Source organism: Podarcis tiliguerta (assembly GCF_965153285.1).
Source record: "Podarcis tiliguerta genome assembly, chromosome: 7".
Classification (NCBI taxonomy): Eukaryota; Metazoa; Chordata; class Lepidosauria; order Squamata; family Lacertidae; genus Podarcis; species Podarcis tiliguerta.
The window spans coordinates 70,231,887-70,258,755 of NC_139540.1; the positions used below are offsets into that span (position 1 = coordinate 70,231,887).

Consider the following 26,869-nt stretch of genomic DNA (forward strand, 5'->3'; position numbering starts at 1 on the left):
CAGCACACATGTCCTCCACCGTCTGGAGAAAGCCCCTTAACTCCAATTATATTATATTTTGTTCTTTGGTAGATTTACAAAATTCAAAACACCAACAAATAAACCTTAGATGGTTTCTGGCTACATCACAAGTCAGTTGTGATAGCTCCTCAATGCACTCTGCAGGTAGCAAGGAGGTTCAGGCAGGGGAAAAACAGGATTTATGAGGCAAAAATCATGGCAATGTTGCCCAGTGGAGTCTGGGCAGCTCACTGCATCCCACTATGCCGCTCAAGTCTATGTCTGCCAACTTGAAAGGCAGAATGGGTGCAACCTGGGAGTGTGTCCCTACCATGGATGAGCCTTCGTCTCCGTCTCCAGCATGATTTGTAGTTCCTCTATAATTTGGACAATTGGCATTAATCAAGAGGCGCTCCTGGACTGACATATGCTAACGGGCCGTAATCAGCTGCCGAAAGGACTGGGCTTCGCCCTTTGAAGGTATCTGAATGTTTTCTTTGAAACTTGAGAATCCTTGCAACAGCTGGGAAAGGGGGAAGACAAGGCACTTTGTGCTTTTTTATGGTTTTCAAATGGTCTCCTTTCTTCTTGTCCTTCCTTGCAAAATGAAAGAGATGTGTGTAGCCATTGTTATGTTATTCTGTTTGTTACTTCGGGGGAGGCTTTTGATTTGTGCTCAACAAGGCATTTAACAAGGTTTTACTATGCCCTCCCCCCTCGACCGAGGCTGAATGGACTTTATTTAAAATTATTCCTGGACTGCTCTTGGAGGAATGCAGTGGGGGGAGGGAGATAATGAACTGCTGCTGAACAGATGTGGTAAATAGGCTGAATTTGAGAAAAGACCTTGCTTTTAACTGTGTGCTGAGGAAGAACTCCAGCGTGGAATTTTAATGGCAGAGTTTGGATGTGCATTCTGTGAGATTTATGGCTGCAGCTTGTACGCCGTAATAATTTGGAAAATTATTATTTTTTAAATAGAAAAAAATAAACTTTAGAAAGGGGCAACATTAGACATGGATGCGGACTTGCAAAACATTTTAAAAAATCAAGACTCCTAGCGCTTTGTTCCACTCTCCCTTTTTTCTTGCTCAGGGTGGCTCTGCCCCCTGCCTGCTCCTCAGAGCCAACCCATCATGTGGGGCTGGACCTCAATGGTGGCAGCTTCTTCTCCTCCTCACCTGCTCTCCAGCAGCCACTATGAGATGCCCAAGGGAGGAGACCAGAAGCAGAGGCCATGGAGAGGCAGCAGGATGCCACGGTCGCTGCTCATGACAAGCACCAGCTCATCCTCTTCCCCAAGCTCAGCAGAGACAGCACTGGTGGAAAAAATAGGGGCATTCCAGGATCAAATCAGTAGCCAGGGTGGCTTTCATAATTCCAGGACTGTCCCTGGAAAATTGGGACACTTGTAGGGTATGGACTACAACCCCATGGCCCTGTGACTGCTTCCACATGTTTTCAATGTGTACGGGAGTTGTTTATACCTTCTAAAAAGGGACGTGAGTAGCGCTGTGGTCTAAACCACTGAACCTCTTGAGCTTGCTGATCGGAAGGTCGGTGGTTCGAATCCCCGTCATGGAGTGAGCTCCCGTTGCTCTGTCCCAGCTCCTGTTCCATTGCACCAGAAGCAGTTTAGTCATGCTGACCACATAACTCAGAAAGCTGTCTGTGGACAAACACCAGCTACCTGTGAGATGAGCTCTGAAACCCCATACTTGCCTTTGACTGGACTTAACCGTCCATGGGTACTTTACCTTTTACCTTTTTACCTTGTACCTTCTAACTCTGTTTTTGTGCTTGTGTGTGTACATGTAAGATTCTGTAAGTGTACATGCAGAGCTATAAACATGCAGTTGTTTGTCTCTTGCAGGCACACCCCCTGGAAACTAATATTGGCTGAAACTTGCTTTTTTAAAAATATCAGTGATAAAATAGGAGCTGCCTCTGCACAATGTGTGAAAACACCCTTAAGATTAATTGTCCAGTCCTAAAGCTTGCTGTCCTGAGTAATTAAAAATGAGTAAAATTGAATGATTAGCATGCTTTCAAGGGGAATTGGAGGATGCAATTTAGTAAGAAAATGAGGATAGGATAAAAATAGTACTGTACTACATCACAAGTTGTAAATGTTACAGTTGTGCTGCAGATATTTTAATAATGACATTGTAACAAACAAACAAAAAAGTGGGGATCAGATAACCCCATGAAGATGTTTTTCACACAATTTCCCCCACAATATATGTGTTTATTGCTTGTGCTTTTGAATTATGGAGATTTTATTTTATTTTATTTTTTGGCAGCTTGTATGGGGTCTCATTGTGGGATGCTGACCCCCATTATCAGTTTTGGAAAGCATTGCTTTGTCTGTGTTGTGATGCTCACAATTATTGATAGGTATCAAGGCCTGTTCCTACACACACACACACACACACACACACACACACACCAGAATGATTATTTTTCTTCTTTTCTCTCTCTTCAACTTTGAATTAAAGGGAACTTCAAAGTATGGCAACATAAATGAGTGAGAATTCAGTCTATTAAGGGTGAGACTTTAAGTGTCTGTTTGAAATACAGTGTAAAATTCTTCATCACCAAAGAGTTACTTTTAACACGCCTTTCAGTGTAAAGTTGGAATAAGTGATTCGCGGTACAAATGAGTGAAAGTTGGCACCAAGCTGAGTCACATTAAAAGTGAGATGTCATAGAAGAGATGGAGAGGGTATATGTCCTGCGAGGAGAATTATGAAGTGAAAAGAAAAAAAACGACCAAATGTGTGGCAAAGAAACAGAATATCTAGACACACACAGTTCTGCTTCTGATTGTTGGGTAGCTTAAAGGTCATTTAATACACTACAAGGGAACAAATATGTTTCTATCTATGAACATAGATATAAGGAGAAGCCATGACCTCTATGGTGCATATGCCTGTGTGATTATACGGTCATTGCTGCAACTAAGGACTCAGCTATACAGCTGCAAATATGACATTTTAAGAGTGTTGTTACTTCCGGGTTTCGCCACTTGCGCATGCGCAGACGCTCAAAATGATGTCACGCACATGCGCATAAGTGGCCAAAAGCGACGTGCGCATTCACAGACATGCTGTCGCTAGATACGTTTACTTCTAGATGCGAACGGGGCTCCGGAATGGATCCCGTTCGTATCTAGAGGTACCACTGTATTTTTTTAAAAGCATTTTCACAGTGTTTTTTATGTGTCTAGATTCCACCTAAGTATTTTTGACACCCTGAACTTAAGTCAGTAGTGACTGGGGTGGCTGGAAAGATTCGCAGAACTACCTACCCACCCCTAATAGAACTGAAATCGCTGCAGTTTGCCCCTGCATCCCCCTGTCCCATCCAGGCTAGATGCTCCGAGGCCAGCGTTACGTAGGGAGTCACACCCAAGCGTATCAGCCACTTCTGGACTTAACAGTCTTAACAGAGGGAGCCCTCTTGACACAGCCATATGCATTACTTCAGCTGTGTAAGACACAATTTCTCCCTCCCCAACCGTCATCTGCCGCCTCACAATGACTTCTACGTTCCTGATATGCTTGAGCACGAAACAAACAAACAAGATGTCAGGGTGCTGTCAGGGCCCCCCAGCTGGTTGCCCAGAATAGTATAAAGACAAGGAAAGGTTTCTTACCATCCAGTAAGGTTTCTTACCATCCAGTGTTTCTTACAATTCCAGAGAGGCCAGCCTCTTAGGCTGCAATAGATTGCTTTGGTCACTTCAGCACCAGATTTGGGGGGGGGGGTTGTCCCCCAACCATCCTGCCCTGCTCTGTCCTATATTTTCCCAGTACAAAGGTGGCAACCTTAGAACATACCTTTCTGTTTGCTGCTTGGATGCAGGTGAGACAGCCAAGCTCCAGTCAGCTTGTTGGATTACCAAGCCCTGCCCACAAGGCACACCCAGAGGATTAAGGGGCAGCATCTCGACACCAGGGACTCAGCTACACAGCTGCAAATAAAACGTTTTAAATGTGTTTTAAGTGCAATATACAATGTGACACTAGATGGCGATGGTGAGCCTAATGGAAAATTCAATGTATTTTTAAAAATGCTTTTTAAAAAAAGCATTTTCAGAATGGTTTTTATATTCGTGTAGATTCCACCTGGGTCAGAGGCAAGGCTTTACAACAGGAGGCAAGCACATTCAAAGAGATCTATGCCGATGGGAAGAAAAAAGATTGACAATTTAAATATGATTTGGACAGGGCTTAAAACAACCAGCATCAAGAGAATTGAATATTCTGAAAAGGATGAAAAATTAATTTAGAAAGCATACTAAAAAAAAAAAAAAAATCATTTAAATTTTCTAGCCGCTGTGTCACTTTTCCCTGTCAGATCTCTACTGAACTTAAATATGCAAGAGCCCATTTCATGCAAACTCCTTCCTGACGTTATGAAGCATTTATGAGTCACAACACTTAAATAGTTTTCATCTTAACAACACTATGTTAGATCACACCAATTAATATATTCAAAGGGAAGAACCATATGTTATTACTGGAATGCAGGGCTATCACGTTCAGTAATTGCGGTTGCTGTAGGTGAAGTCCCGATGATAAAGAAATGAATGTGGGAAATGAATGTGCAAAATATTCAGATTTATTCAAATTTCTGGAGAGGAAGATGCGGTGTTGACTGCTGAAGAATGGAATGCTACCATTGGGGAGAGAAGAAAGGAATTCATTGCAATAACAGTTTGCAAAATATCCGAGACAGATATAAAAACAAAACCACATCTTTACAGCAGATCATTTTGGGAAACAAAATTGCTAAGTGAAACAGATGTCTTTTCCTTTCTCAGCTTGGCTGACATAAATCGCAGATGCCCATTAGCCAAAAGACGTGTGTGAACATTTTACGTGTAAGACAGAAAACGAGAACTTCACTGTTATTTGTGAGCTCTGACAGCTTAATTTCCCCCCCTTTTGTTTTGTTGTTGTTCTGACAGAGAAAGAAAATAGTTGTGTTTCTTTTTATCTGAACTAGTAAATAGATAGTACTAGCAGTAAATAATCACAGGCATAATTAGGGGCTCGGCAGTGTGGCCCACTGGCAAATGAAATTTATATTTTGGTGTGATCTCTTGATCTCCTTGGGTGAGATCTCTGAATGACCAGATTGTTCAAGGTTCCATGACTTCAGGGACTGTTATGAGATCACCGTCTTGCAGCCAGTTTTGTGGCTATTCCTACGACTGAATCTATGCAGTTTGGTCTTCACTGACAGAGATCCGTCAAAGAGGATGCTATTCTGTTGAGGAGCAGTCAAAGATACAATGCACCCCCGAGCAGTCACTGTAATAACCCTACCTGTCATAGTTATAGCTATTTTGCAGAAAAGGGGATGTGGTTCTTCAGCTTTATTGGTAATAGGGTGCTGATATGCCCTCTGCTCAACAAAGGTCTGTATAGTTAAAGCCATGGTTTTCCCGGTAGTGATGTATGGAAGTGAGAGCTGGACCATAAAGAAGGCTGATCGCCAAAGAATTGATGCTTTTGAATTATGGTGCTGGAGGAGACTCTTGAGAGTCCCATGGACTGCAAGAAGATTAAACGCATCCATTCTTAAGGAAATCAGCCCTGAGTGCTCACTGGAAGGACAGATCCTGAAGCTGAGGCTCCAATACTTTGGCCACCTCATGAGAAGAGAAGACTCCCTGGAAAAGACCCTGATGTTGGGAAAGATGGAGGGCACAAGGAGAAGGGGACGACAGAGGACGAGATGGTTGGACAGTGTTCTCAAAGCTACAAACATGAGTCTGACCAAACTGCGGGAGGCAGTGGAAGACGGGAGTGCCTGGCGTGCTCTGGTCCATGGGGTCACGAAGAGTCGGACACGACTAAACGACTAAACAACAACAACAATGCCCTCTGCTCTCTAATAATGTGCATACATCAGAAGGTAAAGGTAAAGGACTCCTGGACAGTTAAGTCCAGTTGAAGGTGACTATGGGGTTGTGGTGCTCATCTCGCTCCAGGCCAAGGGAGCCGGCGTTTGTCCACAGACAGCTTTCCGGGTCATGTGACCAACATGACTAAACTGCTTCTGGTGCAATAGAACACCATGATGGGCATGGAAATGCCGTTTACCTTCCCGCCACAGCGATACCTATTTCTCTACTTGCACTGGCATGTTTTTGAACCACTAGGCTGGCAGAAGATGGAACAGAGCAACGGGACCTCACCCCGTCACAGGGATTTATTTGAACTGCCGACCTTCTGATTGACAAGCCCAAGAAGCTCAGTGGTTTAGACCATAGCCTAAGATGGCCGATGGACACTTTATGTTGTACCCAAAGAACCAATTTCTTTCCTTCATTGAATTATGTTGAGTGGGGGAAGATACCTGCTTTCCCATGTATGGCATGTTGTCAAGCTGTCTTTGTACTTGCCTCCCCAGAGTTAAAATGATCAGAAAAGGTGAACAGGCACAGGGGAAGAAAAGCTTCTCTTCCCATTACATAATGGCTTCCAAGGAACATAAAGACACTCCACAAACAGCACCATCACCACCAAATAGCAGTGATGCACCACTGCTCCTGAATAAAATTTAACAGCCTGGGTCCTAAGTTAGGTCTATGCTGCACATATTGCAGTCATGAGAAGGAAGCTAAAAAAAAGAACTTGGTGGGTTTGACAAAAGCTGGCTAATGAGTTTGTGGCTGAGGTGAACTTTGAACTGAGGTCTTTCCAACCCACACTCTTATAAAGATCTATACTGGGAAGAAAGAGGTGAGTGAAAATCTACATCAGGAACAAGTGGGGAGGGGAATCAAATCATCCTTACCTTATGGGAAAAGGTACCAACACTAACAGAATGCAAAATAAATTATTAGACTATGTGGAAATGGCTCAACTAACAAATAGGTTAAGATGTAGCACCAAACAATTATTTTCTCAAAAAGGGGAAATGTTTCAGAGATACTTACAAAAAAATAACAGTGACATATTATCTATGGTAGTGTTTGAATGACCCTTGTATACATAAAATATTAAGAAATAAAGGAAAATCAGTATTGGAAAGTATATTAAATGTAAAGTAATAATTATAAGTAGATTCAAAATCACAAATGTCAACTATATCGGGAAATGATGGGAAGTCTATATTTATTTTACTTCAGTTTGTTGTTTTATTTTATTTTATGTACCATTATATGATTTTAGCTTAGCTGAAATCTAAGTGGAATTAGAAAGTCTAATTTACATTCTAAGTTAGACTAATTTAAGAATATATATATTTATATACAGTGGTACCTCTGGTTACATACGCTTCAGGTTACAGCCTCCGCTAACCCAGAAATAGTACCTCAGGTTAAGAACTTTGCTTCAGGATGAGAACAGAAATCGTGCTCCGGTGGCGCAGCAGCAGCAGCAGGCCCCATTAGCTAAAGTGGTCTTCAGGTTAAGAACAGTTTTAGGTTAAGAACGGACCTCCGGAACGAATAAAGTACTTAACCTGAGGTACCACTGTATATAGTATGTATGTGTATGTGTGAAGTTAAATCTGTAATGACATTAATGAATTTCATTAATAAAAGACACAATGGCAAATAATAATAATAATAAATCATCATCATTACCTTATGGTTGAAAAGGTGACCAAAGGCTGTTGTCCTTGGGGGGGGGGGGTGTCCTGCTCTGAATCTGGCCAGGCAGTCTTTGCTATTTCTTCCCAAGCAGTGGGAAAAGACCAGCAGTGCTTCTTATTTGCCAAGAGCTCACTATAAAGGAAGCATGGGGGATGCCAAGGAGGTGGCAGATCTGACCTCCAAGGAGCTGTCCCTGTGGCAGTGGGTGATGCATTCCCTGGAGGCTAGATCCACTGCCCTTGTGGATCCTGCTGCCCAAGGCAATCACCTCACCAGTGGCGTAGCGTGGGTTGTCAGCACCCGGGGCAAGACAAGTAATTTGCGCCCCCCCGCTGCACTGTCCCTCCCCCAGATAGTCCCTTGCGCTCTCTCCGCACCGCACCGCATGCCTGGCACCCTCCCGTCCACAGTGGGCAGCGACCCGGCGGCTCGGATCGGATTCGCACAGCCAGCATTGCAGTGAGAGAGAGTGAGTGAGTGTGCCCTCCAGGTAGGGGCAGAGAGCTGCGAGTGCGAGCGTGCCCCCCCTAGAAGTTGCACCCGGAGCGGCCGGCCCCCCCTGCACCCCCCACGCTACGCCACTGCACCTCACCTTGCCTCATGGGTGGGATGGCCCTGACAGTGGATGTGGGACTAGAGCAGGGGTCAGCAAACTCTTTCAGCAGGGGGCCAATCCACTGTCCTTCCGACCTTGTGAGTGGCTGGACTATGTTTTGAAAAAAAAATAAATGAACAAATTCCTATGCCCCACAAATAACCCAGAGATGCATTTTAAATAAAAGGGCACACTCTACTCATGTAAAAACACCAGGCAGGCCCCACAAATAACCCAGAGATGCATTTTAAATAAAAGGACACATTCTACTCATGTAAAAACACACTGATTCCCAGACCGTCCATGGGCCGGATTTAAAAGGCGATTGGGCCAGATCTGGCCCCTGGGCCTTAGTTTGCCTACCCATGGACTAGAGGAAGTCTTATGTCATAAAGGTGTGGCTAGAGGCATGGCCTGCAGCTTCTTTCTCCATGTTAGCTCTTCATCTGGTGATAGGACAACATCTGTATCCAGATGTGATGCCAGATGTGGGTGTTGCTTAGAGCTGGCTCTGGAAAATACACGTCTTGATGCATGGTGCCAGTGGGCAGTGACATTCTGAAGACTGCTTCCTTTCTTCCAAGCTAAGACATTGTCAGGTTGCTCTTTAAACATCTGGAAATGACCTGCAGCAAAGATTTGAGCAGATTTTGCACCGTATGCCCCGTTTGGAAGGCTGGGCAAATGCAGATGCTGATTTGTTTAAAGTGAAGTCTCTGCCAAAACCTCAGTTGATGTTGTTGTTGGTGGAGGAGATAAGTTATCATTGGACATGGCTGATGTTAAAGGTACCCCTGCCCGTACGGGCCAGTCTTGACAGACTCTAGGGTTGTGCACCCATCTCACTCAAAGAGGCCGGGGGCGAGCGCTGTCCGAAGACACTTCCGGGTCACGTGGCCAGCGTGACATCGCTACTCTGGCGAGCCAGAGCCGCACACGGAAACGCTGTTTACCTTCCCGCTAGTAAGCGGTCCCTATTTATCTACTTGCACCCGGAGGTGCTTTCGAACTGCTAGGTTGGCAGGCGCTGGGACCGAACAATGGGAGCGCACCCCGCCACGGGGATTCGAACTGCCGACCTTTCGATCGGCAAGCCCTAGGCACTGAGGTTTTAACCCACAGCGCCACCCGCGTCCCCATGGCTGATGTTACTGGATCCTAAAACCTGTGGTCATTTCGAAATACAGCACTGGTTATAAAATAGTTGAGACAGCAAGAGGTATCAATGCAGTTTCCCCCTCATTCCTATCCGATCCTTCATTTCTGAATTAATGGTTGTGGGATTAATTTCTATATTGGCTGATATGACTGAAGATGATCATGCAAATCACTGCTCCAGTTTTTGATTAGCGTTCCTCTGTTCTTAATCGAAGTTGTGAGGTGGGGTGGGGGCAGCCCCTCAAAGAATCTGCTCTTTTTTAAAAAAGCCTGCAATGGTTTCTTCACTCATTATAGGTTTTCTGATATATTCCCCCCCACACACACACATAAGGTTGATACATATTTCCTTAAGCACGTTTTCCAGGATGCATTTTACAGCATGCAAATGTCTAGCAGATTGCTTACACACAGAAAAAGTTGTTGCTGCTGTTAACATTTAAATATAATGAAATCAGTATGCAAATATGATCATTAGGGACATAACCGTATGGCTGATTATTTGTATGAGGGGGGGAAACCCCAGATTGTTTGCTTGAACTTGCTTGATGCACATAAAATGAAAGCTACATTCTTTCTTCTGTGTGTATTTCTTCCTGCATCAGTGTTCCTAATGTGAGATGAAATCGGTCCTCTTGGCATAAGTTCAATTTTGAGTTGAGCCCATTAAATCTTTAATCCTGTTCACACTTATCTGGGAAGGAAGTTCCATTGAACTCTATGGTGCTTATTTCTGAGTAGACAGGTGTAGAAAACATTAAAGATTTGTCCTTCCTCACTGTCAAATACTTTTAAATACTTTTTTATTGTATTGATGCATGAAAAGCTCATAAAATGGGGATAAGAATGCTGCGGTTCCCTCACTGCGAGAAGTGAAGCTACAGGGAACCAGGCAGAGGGCCTTCTCCGTAGCAGCGCCCAACCTGTGGAATGCTCACGCATCAGATGTCAAGGAAATAAACAACTATCTGACTTTTAGAAGACACCTGAAGGGAACCCTGTTTAGGGAAGTTTTTAATGTTTGATGTTTTGTCACTTTATTATTAATAATATTTTGTTGAGAGCCACCCAGAGTGGCCGGGGAAACCCAGCAAGATGGATGAGATATAGATAGATAGATAGATAGATAGATAGATAGATAGATAGATAGATCTGGAGGACCACACTGATGGAGACACTGCTGTTGTCTACTAGGATTGAAAGGTCTCAGGTCATGGTCCTCTGGGCTCTGCCCTCTGAATTCTGTTAATAAGCAATGCCTGAGATGGAAGCTGGTACATTCTGCATGCAGAACATGTGTTCAACCATACTTGAAACAGCTTTATGAATCACTAGCCAGCTTCAGCTCTTTGGGAGATAGCACTGTTTGGTGAATGAGAAAGCCAAGGAAATATATTAACCTTAAGATCACAGGCAGAGCACCTAGGGAGACTGCAAGATTCTCCATAAGATTTTGTTCCCCATTTGCTCTTTGGGAAGAAATAACAAGCTTTCTTTCAAAAATTTTGCAGTTCCGGCACTAGTTATGCAGCTTTTCTTAATTATCACATACCCCGCCTTGTCCTTTATCTGTTTAGAGAATTTACAACTAACACAGCAGGTTGTGAATGTTTAATAGATTCTTTTCCAAGGGAAGGAAAGGTCAGCATTACCATAAAATTCTTCTTTAAGATTTGTGACAGAAATGTTCCACAGCACGGAACAGGTGTTGCCGGAGAAACTAAAATCTGCCATGGGAGCTGAGCTCTTAACGAATATTCTGTGCATTATTGGGAAATGAGAATTTTAATGCTCTATGCACATACATGGTGATGTATTGAGTCAGCATAAATTGAAACGGACTTGGTTTTGTCAATGCATACTTTGTTTGAAGCACCTTGTGTGACTCACTGTCTTCTGAAGAAGTGGACCCATTTTATTAAACACCTCTCTCTCTCTCTCTCTCTCTCCTCCGACCACCCAACCCTAGCTTCACTCTGACCAAGACAAAGGAGATGGGTCCCTCAAGTACATTTTGTCAGGAGACGGAGCTGGCACTCTTTTTGTTATTGATGAGCGAACAGGTGACATTCATGCCACACGAAGAATTGACAGGGAAGAGAAAGCTTACTACACCCTACGTGCCCAGGCTATTAACAGGAGAACACTCAGGCCAGTGGAGCCTGAATCAGAGTTTGTCATCAAAATCCATGACATCAATGACAATGAACCAACGTTTCCTGAAGAAGTTTACACCGCAAGTGTTCCTGAAATGTCAGTTGTTGGTGAGTGTTACATTCAAATGGAAATAAATGTCTGCAAAGGTGAGATGCCACATATGTCCTGTTCTTGTAAATTCAGGCAGTCAGGGTGGGAATTGCGTTTTTCGGGGGAGATGCCATAAATTAGGTCTTTTCTTTTCTTTTTAAGGAAAAACAGTGGAATGGAATGGAATGAGGAACTGCATTTTCTAGATCAGTGGTTCTTAACCTTTTTGGGGGCCATGCCCCACCTAAGTGTCTCTAAAATCTTGATGCCGCCCCCATGACGTATAATTCTTATTATTAAAAAAATGGACTCCTATTCACGTGGAGGAAGCCTAAAAGGCCATTCACTGTTAATAACTCATTCTCAAATTGCCCCCCTTAAAAATCAAATCACCCTCCCTTAAAAATCAAATTGCCCCCCTTAAAAATCAAATTGCCCCCCTTAAAAATCAAATCACCCTCTCTTGAAAATCAAATTGCCCCCCTGTGGGGCATGTGCCCCACATTGGGAATCACAGATCTAGATCCATAGTTTTCAATATTTTTGGATCTGGGATCCACTATAAACCCAAACATGTATTTGGGGACACACTTCATAGCCTTATGGTAGTAGTGCTGCTGTTGTGATGCATTTTATATCCATTATGGATCCCTGCCTATTACTTGTATCCCAGTGATCTATATTCTCCATAAAAAGTGAAGGAACAGAGGATAATTTGAGACTAAACAGCTAGTTGGGAGAACGACTGTGATTAAAACTTAGTGAGAATCCATCACTCCGCAGTGGTTACTAATGAATAAATGCACATACCAGAGTACTAGGATATAACTTTTATTGTCACAGTATTACAGAACTGGAAGGTAATCTAGCATAAACTCCTGGATCAGGATTCAGATACATTTCACTGATATGTCCATAGCATGTGTAGAGAAGAAAGTGCACCAACCCATTGGAAGCCATAAAACAAAGATTCCAAAACATTATTTGACCAGAAGGAATAGTCGTCCCCCATTTGCAAATGTCGCAACCAATTACATCCTGAGCATAAAAGCATGAGCTGTTCACTCAGAGTTCCCCAATAGAAAATGTTCTTAGCTATCTGGTGTAAAATCCAAGCTGTGCACTTTTAGCCATCCCAGAAATCAGGACTGGGATGCTCCTTAATTCAATAGACCTCCATCACCAAGACACAAATGGCAAATTAATGCACGCTGACCCAGCAAAGCAAGTCTATGTGTGGAAGCAAGCTTTGATGTGCAGATTTCTATTCTGGACTAGGAACCGTGCACAGAGAATAGCTGCAGGTGCACATCTGTGTCACAGAGCAAATCTGGTGGCAAGTCATTCAATCTGATTCCCATATACATTGAGTGTGCTCCATGGAAAGAGACTCACTTTCATGTTGCAATGTGGATGGAAACTAGATTTCTTAGGCTACAGTCCCAAGCTTGCTTAGTAGAGAGTAAACCCTACTGAACTTACTGGGACTTACTTTTGAATGAGCTTTCATGGATTTGCACTGTTACACCATTAGTTGCTGTGTATATAAGTAAACTTCACTCATTTTTTGTATTTGTTTTACTTGGTTTTGAACTAATGGAGTTTCTCAGAAGCATACAGGAGCATGAATCTGTGCCTGTAGAATGGAAACTGCATTTATAAGTAAATCAGTGGATCTGTTTGACATAGAATCATAATATCATCAAATTGTAGAGTTGGAAGAGGCCACAAGAATCATCTAGTCCAACCTTCTTCAAGGGCAGGAATCCTTTGCCCATTGTGGGACTCAAACCCATGACCCTAAGATTCAGGGGTCTCATGCTTTACTAGTTGAGCTATCTGTACATGGCTGAGTGCTTCTCATGAATAGCTTGTCACATGTAGCATCGGGCAGCCACAATACTGTTTGGTTTCACCCCTCAAAAATTCTGAACTGGCCAATTAAAAACAAATAATTCATGATGTGCCACAGACTTGGCATCCCAATATTTCAGGAGACTGTCAGGTAAATAGCAATGTGAGGAAGGGTCATAATTAGGTATGGACAATCTCTCAAAGGACCTATTGATGGCATTTTACCATTGCACTGTGGAGAGTGTATTAACTTATGGTCTGTGTGTGTGGTTTGGAAGCTGCACGGCCAGGGAAAAAACAATGCTGTCCAGGGTTGTAAAGACTGCAGAGAGAATAATTGGCTGCACTCTTCCCACCTTAGATCAAATCTATGCTGCCAGGTGCCATAAGAAAGCGGCAGAGATAGCGCAGGATAGTACGCACCCCAGAACTGATCTCTTTCAGCTTCTGCCTTCTGGAAGAAGGTATAGGGTTATAAAGGCCAGGACTAGCCGCCTGAGAAACAGTTTCTACACAAATGCAGTTCTGGTTCTAAACGCAGCATAGGGAGTCTCTATAGAATAGTGTATTTTAAAATGGGCTTTCTGAGTTTTTAGGGGTTTTTGAATGTTTTATGTAGTTTTTTTCAATTTCATTGTTCTGTATGGGACAATGACAATAAAGATATTGTATATCCCAATTTTGGTTTCTCACAGCTTCTCACTTTTCCAATCTTTGATTCAGTTCTCCACATTTCTGCAGCAATTTGTGATTGATTGCTTTAAAATTCTCGTGATAAATTGTCAGCATTTTGGTACATATTTCTTTATGCAGTTTTTACTAAAATACAAACTTTTGCAAACAATTTCCCTTAATATAATGCATTTCTATGCACACGTACCCCAAGTATATGCATTTTGGTACTCATTCTTTAGTTGTAGAACTACATCCCAAAATTCAGAGAAGTGCGAATTTCAAAAGACAGCTGTGTTTTGGTTTACGTGTTGATCTGACAAGTCCAAATTAGGTAGTTTCTCATTAAAATTCAAACAAATCTGATTTTCTCCTCCATTCTCCCTAGTTCACAAGTCTCATTTTATTTCTATGCACTAAAATGGGAAGCAGGTTGTGTTTCCTTGTGTTTCCGGAGAGTCCCGTATAGCACAGCACAGTTGTTTTGGAACACGTTACATTTGGAACACGTCACATTACGGTTGCATTCTTAACAAGATCCTGCCACACCAGCTGTTTAACTCTCTCTCTCGTCTCATCACTCAACAAGTAGTACTTATGTCCTAAATATTAATCCACTGTCTATGAAACAATCGGTGATTATCCCGGGAGTCTCAGGGCTGGATTAAAAGATCTAGAGGCTCTAGTCTAAGCCCTGGTTTGAGGAGCCCCCTCCACAATGCAATTTGTCTCTCACACGGCAGCAACTTGTAGAGAAATATATATTGGATATAATTTTTCTTCCTTGGCTGCAACACGACGCCCCTGTTCTTTTATTATCTCAGGGTGAGTTATCTTCACCACGGCTTTTCTGTTGACTTGCTAAGGCCAATGAAAGACTTTGCGGCTTTGAAAACTCTTTAGGATTTTTATTCTTCGCTGTTCTTTCACTGTGTCCGTTCTATTCATCTCTCCTAACCTACTTATTCTCTGTCTTTAATTTCTCTGCCCACCTTTTTCCTACCTTTGGATCTTTGGGCTTTAGCAGCTCATCCTATGAATTACCCTACCTACGTTTCTCAGCATTGCTGATTGCTGTCATCCTTCCTCGTTGGTCCCTCGGCCCTCTAATCTCTTCTACCCTCCTACCTCAGGGATATCAATGCAAACTTCACACAGGTGTGACCTCCCTCTGGGTTCACAGGCGGTTTGCAGCAGTTATCCTGCCATCATTTCCAGCTAGCGTTCCTTTTGTCTTTCTCTTCAGAAGTCCAACCAACTATTTATAGCAGCTACCACATACTTTTGGTCCTCGGGCTTTTTCGTTCACTCCATCATTAGTATATGTCCTCTCTTCCTGTTTCCAAAGCCACAATAATTCTTCTCAGCTGGGCACCCATCATACTTCCTTCATTTGCCCGAGTGGTCTTTGAATATTATAACTCCGCCACACAATCAAGAAACAATCCACAGCAAAAATCCACAGCAAAACATATTATCATTCCCCTTATGCATTGAACATGATTTCAGATCAGGGTATTAATGGCGTAATGCCAGTGGTTTTCAATCAGTGTGCTGTGGCACCCTAGGGTATCTTGAATGATGGTCAGGGGTGCCTCTGTCCCTCTTACCTTCCCTCCCTCCCTCTGATGCCGTCTCGCATCTCTGCCTCCCAAAGGCTTGCACAGCTGTTTTTTTGCAGCAGCCCTGGCTACAAGCTGCCCAGGGGAATGGGGACATCCTCTTCCCAGGCTCCTGTGGGGCAGTGTGAGGAGGCACCTCTCTTTGGGGTGGGGGCAGTTCAGAGACCAGGGGTGGCAGCCTTGGCTGCCCAGAGGACTCCCAAGAGAGATGGGGGAGGAGAGGAGGCCAAGGGAACACTCCACAAGGGAGGGTGTTCAAAAAAGGGTGAGGGGCTGCCGGCTCTGCAGGCAAGGGGTGACATAACTGGGCTCCTGAGCCCCACAGGGGTGCCACAAAAAGAAGGTAATTAGTCAAGGGAGCCGTGGGCTCAGAAAGGTTGAAAACCTCTGACTTATGCAATATATATGGGGCTTACTGTATATTTCCTCTCCAAAAAGAATTCAGCCCAGTTACAGGGGAAGGAAACTGGCAACTGTGAAACCACATTTCAGAGACAGCTCAGTATGCTTTGGTGCATGTGGGGGTGGGGTGAACCCCACTCAAAATGCCCCACTCCATGGCAATAAAAGTCAAGTAGTATGCTAAATAAATGATAACATTCACATCTTTGATGTTAGGCCAAAATCTGCTGCCTAAAGCGCCCTTCCTCAACCTGCACAATAGTAGGGGCAGCACCTTCAAATGAAACAATTAAAATGGCAAGGCCAACTACAAAGAGAGATTCAGGCATAAATAACCTGTTGTTCTTTGCCCACTCAGATGTAGGACCTGTACCCATAATGTCCACTTTTTCAAGCCCCAAACTAGGATGTTTGTCTTCTGGGAGCCGTGCTTCACTCTCGCCCCTAGAAAGCACTTTTCTGAGGCAAGAGAATGAGGTTAAGCCACCCAAAATGGCCCCTATGATCGCGCGCAAAAAACCGGGTTGTCCCATTTTTCCCAGGGCACTCGGGAGGTACGATGTACCCAGTCGTGTTTTTCCCTACTGTCCATTTCTAAAATGCCCTTTAAAAGGTAAAGGCACCCCTGACCATTAGGTCCAGTCGTGACCGACTGTGGGGTTGCGGCGCTCATCTAGCTTTATTGGCAGAGGGAGCCGGCGTACAGCTTCTGGGTCATGTGGCCAGCATGACTAAGCTGCTTCTGTCGAACCAGAGCAGTGCATGGAAATGCCGTTTACCTTCCTGCTGGAGCGGTACCTATTTATCTGCTTGCACTTTGACGTGCTTTCGAACTGCTAGGTTGGCAGGAGCTGGGACCGAGCAATGGGAACTCACCCCATTGCGGGGATTCGAACCACCGACCTTCTGATCGGCAAGTCCTAGGCTCTGTGGTTTAACCCACAGTGCCACCCACGTCCCTTTTAGCCTCCCTTTAAAATTCTTGTTTCATTTGATGTATCTATCACATTTCATTTGAAAAACAATAATTCCAATTATATTTCAATATTGATCTATGGACCAGAGAACAAGTAATGCACATTGCAATCTAAGGAGAACATCCCCCCTCTTGCATCAGAGCCAACTCCTAGGGGCCAAGGAGGCTTTGCCCCCCCAATAAAATATTTGAGGGGTCTGTGCCCCCCATAGTTAATGAGCATTGCCATTCAAGTGGTGTTTGTGCACAGTGTCATATGATTAATTATATAGGGTGGGGCTTACATGCCCCCTTTAAAATTACAGAACTGTAGCACTGCTCTGAAGTGGGGGACATGCAAGCACAGTGTATCCCTTCTCCACCCAGCAAACTGCTCTGCCACTTAAGGCAGAGCAAACAGACTTAAAACACACATATTCTGCATTTACAGGAGTGGCCTGGGACATTCATCTCCTTCCACCACCACCCCCCTTTGAATTTGTGGCTATCTGCTATGATCACCACGCTTGGAGTCATTCCTGTTGCATTAAGAAGACTATCACAGGGATCTCATTTAAAGAATGACCTGAAAGAATCTTTTTGAGAGCTCTCCATTTTGCAGAATAAGGAGGGAAATAAGAATAAGTGGCAGACTCTTGACACTGTAGCGCTGCTGTCTGCAGGCAGAGTGTCAAGTTGTCAAATGCTCTTCCATTTTTGTTTTAAAGAAAGTTTGTTGCATGTATTAGCTGCACCAGAAAGAGGGCCGTCTAATGTATACTCATTTGCTGCATGCAAGGTGTTGTTGATTTTAAAGAGCATTCGAAAATATTTTTGGCACTCACCCAATCTGCAGTTTTCAGTGGTGTCATCCAGGTATATGTTTCTGTGTCGTTATACCTGCTCATCCTATGTAATTTGGTTCTGGAAGCTCGAAAGACTTAAGCTTGGGCAAAATACACACAAACACAGAGAGAGAGAGAGAGAAAAATGAGGTGGAAATGAGGTGACAATTACAATGTGGCTTGCACTAATTCAGCCTGCTAGTCGGGGATTCAAGTTCTGAATGCACCTCCTCTGAATCTATCGAAGCAAGAGAAACATGCTGTTCCAACCCTTTCCCACCTGTGCTGGTGTTTCAGAGAGTTTTTAACACAGGGAAGAATGTTTTAAAATGTCATTTCCCACCAACCACTGCTGCCTCATGGGATGCAATCCATTCTCCCCTGTGTTACTTCAGATGTTGAGATAAATCGCAGAGACTGAATCCTGGGATCTTGTCTTTGCAAAATAGGTGCTGTATTCGGAAGCTCTGACCCCCCCGCCTCCTTCCATAGCTTAATAGTACACTTTAGCTTTCTAAAGAAGAAGTGTTACATTGTGCTGTAGAATTTGCTTTCAGCAAATATGAGGAAGAGTGTTAAGAGATACCTGCCTAGTGAGCCAGAATAATATTTTAGCTTATTCCTGAACTGAGAAAAATGAAACGAAACGAAAAGGAAGAAGTGGGAAATGGTGTCTTGCAATTTGTTTGGCTTTCCAAAATGCTTCTGATACCCTCCGATGCATTGCTAAAGGACTCGTTGATTCTTCAAAAGATTTGATCTACAAAGCACGGGGCATTGGGTGCACCACTGAAAGGGATTAGAAACTGGCTGGCAAGGCGAGGAATAAAAACGATTTTTCTAAAAAGGTAACAGTATAATAAGCAGAAAAGTAACAAGCCGGGTGGTGCTGCAAGGGTGAGTCAGGGCTCGCTTTAATTGTACCTCAGAATCCTTTGAAGGCTGTGCGGTTTCTAAACCGGCTAAATGTTGAGATGAAACAGAAGGGAAAGGCCCTTAATGTATTCAAATGGATTGGAACGGATTAAGTCTTCTAGCTGATTAGAAGCTCATACATTTCAGTGCGGCAAAGCGGAAGGCAAGGAAGCTATAGCAAAGAACCCACCATGCCTTTAAAGCTGGCCAAATTATTCATTACAAACTTATCGAATTCAATAGACTGAATCCCATCTCCTGCTTTAATTATCCATCATTTTATCGGCAATGAATGAAACTGTGCTTTGCCTGAGCCTCTAGCAAGAGTGTGAGTGTTCTGGAGGCAAGTGGTAGTGTTTCAGGACTTCTTTGCAAAAGACCCCAAGTTTAGGAATAAATACCTTCTACCTTGAATACCCATTGCAGATTGACTGATGAATAAGCAGAACTTGGCAATGCAGTTAGGTAATTTTAGTCTTCAGATTTACCTGCTTTACAGAGGTTTCTTCCCCAGAGTGTAGTGTTCTGCTTTATTTTGGGAGTTCTTCTGCATATTTTAGGGTCGCCATGTGTCTGGACATATCCGGAATAGTGCAGTTGGCAGCAGTGTGGAGGTGGGAATCAGTCCAATATCTGGGAAAACCTGGACACATGGCAGCCCATGTTGGAAGTTCCGTCCCCCCCCCCCCCCATTTCCTGGCCTTTGCTTTTGCGATTTTGCCCAAAAAGTTCAGCAATTTGAGGCAAAACTTAAAGAAGCTCAACAACTTTTCTGTCCGGATTTTCACTGCTTGAAACATGGTAGCCCTAGCGTATTGTGTGTTGGCTTTTTCGCAGTATAGTAGCGCAGAGAGCTTGCTGGGGAGAGCTTGCATTAAAAAGAAGGGACTCAAAAATAACTTAAACGAGGTTTTAATAAGAAAAACAAAAACTCCTTAAACACCAAATACATCAACAACCAAACCAAACCAGACCCAACCACCAACCCATCCCCCAGGGTAAATGGCAGAGCTAGGTGCTGCCCCTTATATACTGTGGCCAATTCCCAACACAGCTTAATCAATGCAACTCAGCAGCACCTGCTATGCTTCACAGCTGTAAAGCTGGATCTCGTTAGTTTGCTCTGGCCCTTGCTCCGGCCCCTTAAAGGTATACACATTGGGTGAAACAATGATGAACCTTTTCATTTAAAGAAACAGTTCAACATTTCCCCTGCGGTTCATCATTGTGGAACAAAAACATAAAGCATACTTTGTACATGTTTTTCATGTGTAACCTTTGGAAGTGCTTTAGTAAAAATGTCTGCAATTTGATTGTCACCTGGAACATATTTAAATACAATCATTTCATCAGCAATTAGTTTCTTTACAAATTGCAAACGTAATCTTAAGACTCTAGTGCGCTGCGTATTGGTTTCTGAACATAGGATAGCGAGTCCACTCTGGGAATCAAGGTAAACTTTTACTGGTAGTGTTACTTGCATCTGTAGGTCTGCAAATACTTGCATATACCATTCTATATCACGAGTGGCCTGAACGCATGCACATAATTCACTCTCTGTTGTGGAGAGACAAATAATGGTTTGTGTCTGGGACTTCCATTCAAAAGGACAACCGTTATAACAAAACACCATACCAGACACACCCCTGCAATTATTTTGTTCCACTGCATGAGATGCATCGCAGAAAATTTCAAAACCTTTGTCAATACTTGATGTAAACTGCAACCTATAATGTTTGGTATGTTTAAGGTACATTACCACTCTCTTAAGAGCAGAGAAACATTGTGTAGTGGGCTTTTCCACAAATTTTGCCAGAAAGTGAAAAGCATAAGTTATATCTGGTCTTGAGATTCTTTGAATGAAATTTAGCTTGCCTATAGCAGAACGATACAAAGTTTTGTTAGGAAATGGCTTATCTTCACCTGTAAAGGTGAAACCACACACCATAGGCGTTTCCTTCCCATTTGCATTTTCTAAACATAGCATTTCAACAAGATCATCAATTTTTGCAGTTTGATGAACCAGAAAAGATCCATTTTTGCTTTTCTCAATTTGCATGGATAAGTAATTTTTAGCTATGCCTAATTCCACCACATCAAATTTCTTCTGTAACTGTGATACTACTTGTTCATATTCCTGTTTAGTTTTTGTAGAAACTAACACATCATCTACATACACACATATCTTAGTTACAGAGTTTGCCCTTTCCTTTATGAACACACAATTGTCTGCCTTTCCTTGTGAAAAACCAATATCCAGCAATTCTTTTGCTAAAGTTTGGTGCCAGTTTCTCCCACTTTGGTGCAGACCATAAAGGGATTTATTTAATTTGCATACCAAACCTTCAGCGGCATCTATGCCTTCAGGAGCACGCATAAAAATTTCTTCTTTTAAATCGGCAAACAAATATGCAGTTTTTATATCTAGGTGGTAAACAGAATGTCCACGTTGTGATGCATCTTTTAACAAGAGCTTAACTGTTTCATATTTTACACTTGGTGAATAACACAAATCATAATCTTCACCTGGAATTTGTTGAAAACCTCTAGCAACTAATCTTGCCTTGTACCTTACAACTTCATTTTTGTCATTCATTTTAGCTCGATAAACCCATTTTGAATCTATAAGTCTCATATCTGGGGTTTGTGGTACAAGAGACCAAGTGTTATGCTCTTTTAAAGAAGCTATCTCGGAGTCCATAGCTTTATACCAATTTACAGCTTGGTGCTTAGGTAAATTCTGAACATCATTGTAGCTTTTTGGCTCAAAAACTGCCTTATTGGCATACAAAGTATTAAAATGTTCATCTGCAAATCGTTGTGGCTTCTGCCTCTTTCTCTCTGAACGTCTCAGTCCGGAAGGAGAGTCAGACTCCTCAGACTTAATAGGACTAAGTGAACTACTAGTTTCAGGTTGTAAACCATCATTGTCAGACTGAAGAGATGCCTGTAGGCTAAGCTCACGGTCAGAAAACTCAAGAGAATCTAACCTCCCCTCGGGTGCCTGTAATTTTAAATCATCAAACAAATTATCAGATTCAACAGGCTTTTTGTCTTCTCCCATTAATTCAGAAGCACCATTTCCTGCTGCTGCTGCTCCTGCTTCCTCTTCTTCCTCAGTTTCATTTATACCATCAGTATCTTGGAAAACAGCAACTCCATCCCAATTTACAGTTTGTATCATGCTTCTGGTAATATGAAATTTGCCAGTTGCTGGTATGTAAATTCTGTACGCCCCCTGCTGGTAGCCCATTAATTTTCCCTGAACACTACGCTCACCCAATTTCTGCTTAGCGGGATAATGCATAATTACATCTGAACCCCAAATGCGTAGGTATTTCAGATTAGGGCGTTTTTTAAACAACTTCTCATAGGGGGTGACATCTAAACCAGAATGATAACTGCGATTTCTAACATAGCAAAAAGCATTAAGCGCTTCAGCCCAAAAGTCTTTGGGCAGATTAGCATCATGCAGATAAGTTTTAACCCCTGCCTGCAGGTCACGCTGTGCAACTTCAACAAGCCCATTTTGCCAGGGACTTCGGGGGCAAGATAACTCATGAGTAGTCCCCTGCGCTTCCAGGAATTTCTCAAAATCCTAGAAACAAATTCCCCGCCCCGGTCAGAAAACAGGTTCTTAATTGGTTTGTTAAAGTGCGTTTTCACCCAGTTGCAAAAAACTTTGTACTTCTCAAATGCTTGGGACTTTTCAGCTATTGCATAAGTCCAACAATATCTACTATACTGGTCTATCAGGGTAAGCCAGTACTTAGAACCTCCTAATGATGGTGGGAGTGGCCCAACTAAATCACAATGTACTCGCTCAAATGGCTCAGTTACTTTCCTATCTGAGCACCTACCCTTGCGTGCAACCTTGATCTTATTTTTGCAACAGGATAGACATTGCATAAAGAATTTACATGGTTTTAAGTTGAGGCCATTAACGATATTCTTTGTCTTAATTACATCAGCAAAATTCAGGTGTCCTAGAAGTCTGTGCGCCTCATGGACACACCCAGAATGTGGCCTTACATTCCTCAACCCCTGGCTTGACTGTGCTGCTCTGCAATTTATAGGTGATTGGGAGTAGGTGCGAAAATACAGTCTATATAAACCATCAGATTCCCGGGCATACAATAGACGTTTGTTCCCCTCAAAAAACTCACACATTGAATTTAAGAAACGCACAGTTATGCCTTGACGAGCAAAACACCTTACTGATAATAAATTGTCCACTGATGGGCAGTAAATGCAGTTCGCTATCGTAATGTTTAAAGAGTCAAGTTTAACAGTACCCCTGCCAAGCGACTGCAAGACTTGTGAATTGGCTAAATGTACATTACCAATTTCCTCTTCGAAAGAAATAAACAAGCTTTGATCGTTGCAGACATGCTGAGATGCTACTGAGTCCACAATAAAAGAATTCCACTTGGCACCTTTAATTCTTTTACGATCTGTTGTCCAAGCATGAAGAGCTCGCGGCTCGTTTCTGTCTTTACGGTACGATGTCGGCTGCTGGGCTGACGACCGTGACTGACGAATAGAAACAGTCTTGGGAGTACTTTGCTTTCTTTTGGCTCTGCAGTCCTTTGCAAAATGTCCCTGCTCATTGCAGAACCAACAACGCTTTGCAGCTTTAAATGCAGTCGTATCACCACCAGCTTGCATGTGGCATCCCTCATTACTTCCGGAAATAGGAGTGCTTATGGCACAAGCCTCCCTTCTGTCCAGCTCGCCCATTAATCTTGCCGTTACCCCTTCCACAGTTAATTGTGCTGGTGGAACGGCAGATATCTGGCTAGCTATACCATCAAAGTCCTCATTAAGGGAACAAAGGATGATAAAAACATACTGAATATCAGGTATCTCCATGTCCCTTCGAATTAATTCGCAGCGTATTGCCTCCAGACGTCTCAAGTGTGCTGCCAAATCACCACCAGGCTGCAACTTCGTCTGGTACAACTGCTTGAAAAACGTCAATGCAGACGCTGACTCTTTTCTAACATGCACTGCTGCAAGACTGTCCCACATTTCTTTGGCAGTTTTCTTATTCCTTATATAGACTACTTGCTGGTCGCTGACTGCCAAATTAATTATCGCCCTGGCTTTTGCATCTCCTTTCGACCAAGCATTACTCACAGGGTCAGGAGGGTCATTAGTTACATAGGTCCATACATCTCTAGAGGTCAAAAGCGCCTCCACCCGAAAAGACCATAAACTATAGTTCTCATCTGTCAGCTGTGGGAAGACTAGAGCCCTCTCCGCTTCAGGAACCCGGTCAACCATTCTGGAACTCTTCCAGACCCACAAAAACTACGCTAACAGGAGAAGGAGTTTTCAAACCTTTCTCAGAGTCCAAAAATATGCAGTCATCCACTCAGCAGCTGGGCCCATAACCAAAGATGTTGGCTTTTTCGCAGTATAGTAGCGCAGAGAGCTTGCTGGGGAGAGCTTGCATTAAAAAGAAGGGACTCAAAAATAACTTAAACGAGGTTTTAATAAGAAAAACAAAAACTCCTTAAACACCAAATACATCAACAACCAAACCAAACCAGACCCAACCACCAACCCATCCCCCAGGGTAAATGGCAGAGCTAGGTGCTGCCCCTTATATACTGTGGCCAATTCCCAACACAGCTTAATCAATGCAACTCAGCAGCACCTGCTATGCTTCACAGCTGTAAAGCTGGATCTCGTTAGTTTGCTCTGGCCCTTGCTCCGGCCCCTTAAAGGTATACACATTGGGTGAAACAATGATGAACCTTTTCATTTAAAGAAACAGTTCAACATTGTGATGAGTGAAACCCTGGACATTTGCCCCAAAGTCCTGCCCCAACAATATTGTTAGCTAACTAATTGCCTGCCCTTCACCCGAAGGTCACAAGGCAGGTTACAACATTAAAACACAATATTTCAAAGATGCCAGGAGTTTAAACTGTGACCTTCTGCATGCAGAACACATGCTCTTCAACTGAGTCACAGCCTTTCTTCAGACACAAAAGAGCCATCAAAAGTAGTAGTCCTCCATCTTTTCCTCCCCCTGCTCCCCTGGCCACATGTCAGATATGATGTGGTACCATCACTGAATTCACCCACAAAGATCAACCAGTGAAGAGGAGTGGAAGCAGGAAAAACACAAAGGAGATTCCGACTAAGCAACAGGAGAAACTTTCTGATAGTAACAGCTGTTCGACAGTGGAACGGTCTTCCTCTGGAGGTTGTGGATTCTCCTTCCTTGGAGGTTTTTAAACACATATTGGAGGGCCATCTGTCATGGATGCTTTAGCTGAGATTCCTGCATTGCAGGGGGTTGCACTAAATGACGCTAGGGGTCCCTTCCAGCTCTATGATGCTATGATGTCATATCCCACAAAGAGAGGAAGTGAGAAGGAGGAGACACAGGCCTATAGTTTTTGGTAACTACCTTGCATCCCCAGGAACAAATATTTTTGCCTTCTGAATCAAATTCTAAATCTATACTGTGGTGCCTCGGTTTTCGAACGTAATCCATTCCGGAAGACTGTTTGACTTCTGAAACATTTGAAAACCGAAGCAATTACTTCCAGAAGCATTTACTTCCAGAAAACTCAATAGGGAAGCCATGTGGCATGTACGTTTGACTTCCGAAAAGCGTTCAAAAACCAAAGCAGCTACTTCCAGGTTTTCGGCATTCGAAAACTGAAATGTTCAACTTCTGAGAAGTTCAAAAACCGAGGTAGCACTGTACTTAAAATAATAGCATCTATATGGATCTCATTACTGTTTTCTACTATTTATAAGGGAACTGCATCTTACCTGATCTTCAATATATTTCATATATGGGCACAAATTGCAATAAAAAGAGCAAAGGTCACCAATCCATGTCTGCACCTTTCTCAGCAAGTATACACAAGGTTACACATGAGGAAGGGATGCCTCATTCTCTTCGATGAGAATAAAGTCTTGGAGACTGACAGAGGGCTGATTCATACCCACAAAACTTATGTGTGACTGAAACAACCATCTACCTTACAGGCACACTCAGCCGAGAGCCCGAATGTGCTGCAGTTCCCTATTGAATGCAAAATCTTTTGGCAAACCCAGATTTGCTGTCACATAATGCGTGAAAAGACTACATTCAGCATTCAAATCCCACAGGGGGAAATAAAGAAACACATGCAAGCATTAGCACGGTAACTTCACATTTGCGGCCACTAATTCAATCTCCTCGTTAAAATGTCTACTCTACCACATAAGGCAAAATCACAGTCATTGTAAGAGGGAAGAAATACGATGCACTGTTCAGCGGCGGATTTGGGAACGTTTAGATACTGCCCCATTTTTCTTTGGTATTAACCTCCAAGGAAGATGCTGAAGAGGTTTCCTTTTAAAGAAACACGAACAGTAATTTCACAAGGCACAGTATAAACGATGAAGAAAAAGAGGATAGCCTTGAGCTGGAATTTAGAAGGTTAATTCTTGCTGAATAGCAAGAACAACAACTGGAGGGGCACAACGTCTTTCCATCAGAATCATCATGGCTTGGGTCTTGCTAAGGTAGCAAACTTGCATAAGGCCCTTCAGCAGAAATCACTGTAGGTCAGTGCTGGAGAATGTGCTTTGCATCTAAAAGGTCCCCAAAATCATTTCTGGGTATCTATAGGTAGATCTAAAAAAGAGAGACCCCTCTGGAGCAGTGTAAGTCAGCTTTCCCCAACCTGATAGGTTCTAGATCTTTTGTGCTACAACTGCAGCTCCAGTCAGCAATGGAAGTCCCAAATATCTGGAGAGCATGCAAGGGTAAGGCAGATCCCTACATTCCTTTACCACTTCCGACATCAGGTGGGGCTGCAGAAGACTGAATGTACAATTTATTTATTTTTTTAAATCCTCCACCTAGGAAACTAGCATGGGAGGGGACAGAATTCTGTCCTGGCATTCTCTGTAACATACTAGTGTTGTAGGCAGAGGGATGCCTAAAGTACATACCAAAAGTGCTATCTTTCTAGA

The 26,869-nt window shown here is 43.1% G+C and overlaps 1 protein-coding gene across 8 annotated transcripts in view; it reads left to right on the forward strand.

Moving 5' to 3' along the window:
* Nucleotides 1-26,869, forward strand: part of CDH10 (cadherin 10) — a 376,032-nt gene that overhangs the window by 319,234 nt on the left and 29,929 nt on the right. For all 8 annotated transcript variants that reach the window (XM_083449435.1, XM_083449431.1, XM_083449433.1 and 5 more), the window contains one exon: nucleotides 11,338-11,632. In XM_083449435.1, the coding sequence (XP_083305561.1) occupies nucleotides 11,620-11,632 (13 nt within the window). In that variant the 5' untranslated portion in view covers nucleotides 11,338-11,619. The remainder of the gene's footprint in view (nucleotides 1-11,337; nucleotides 11,633-26,869) is intronic.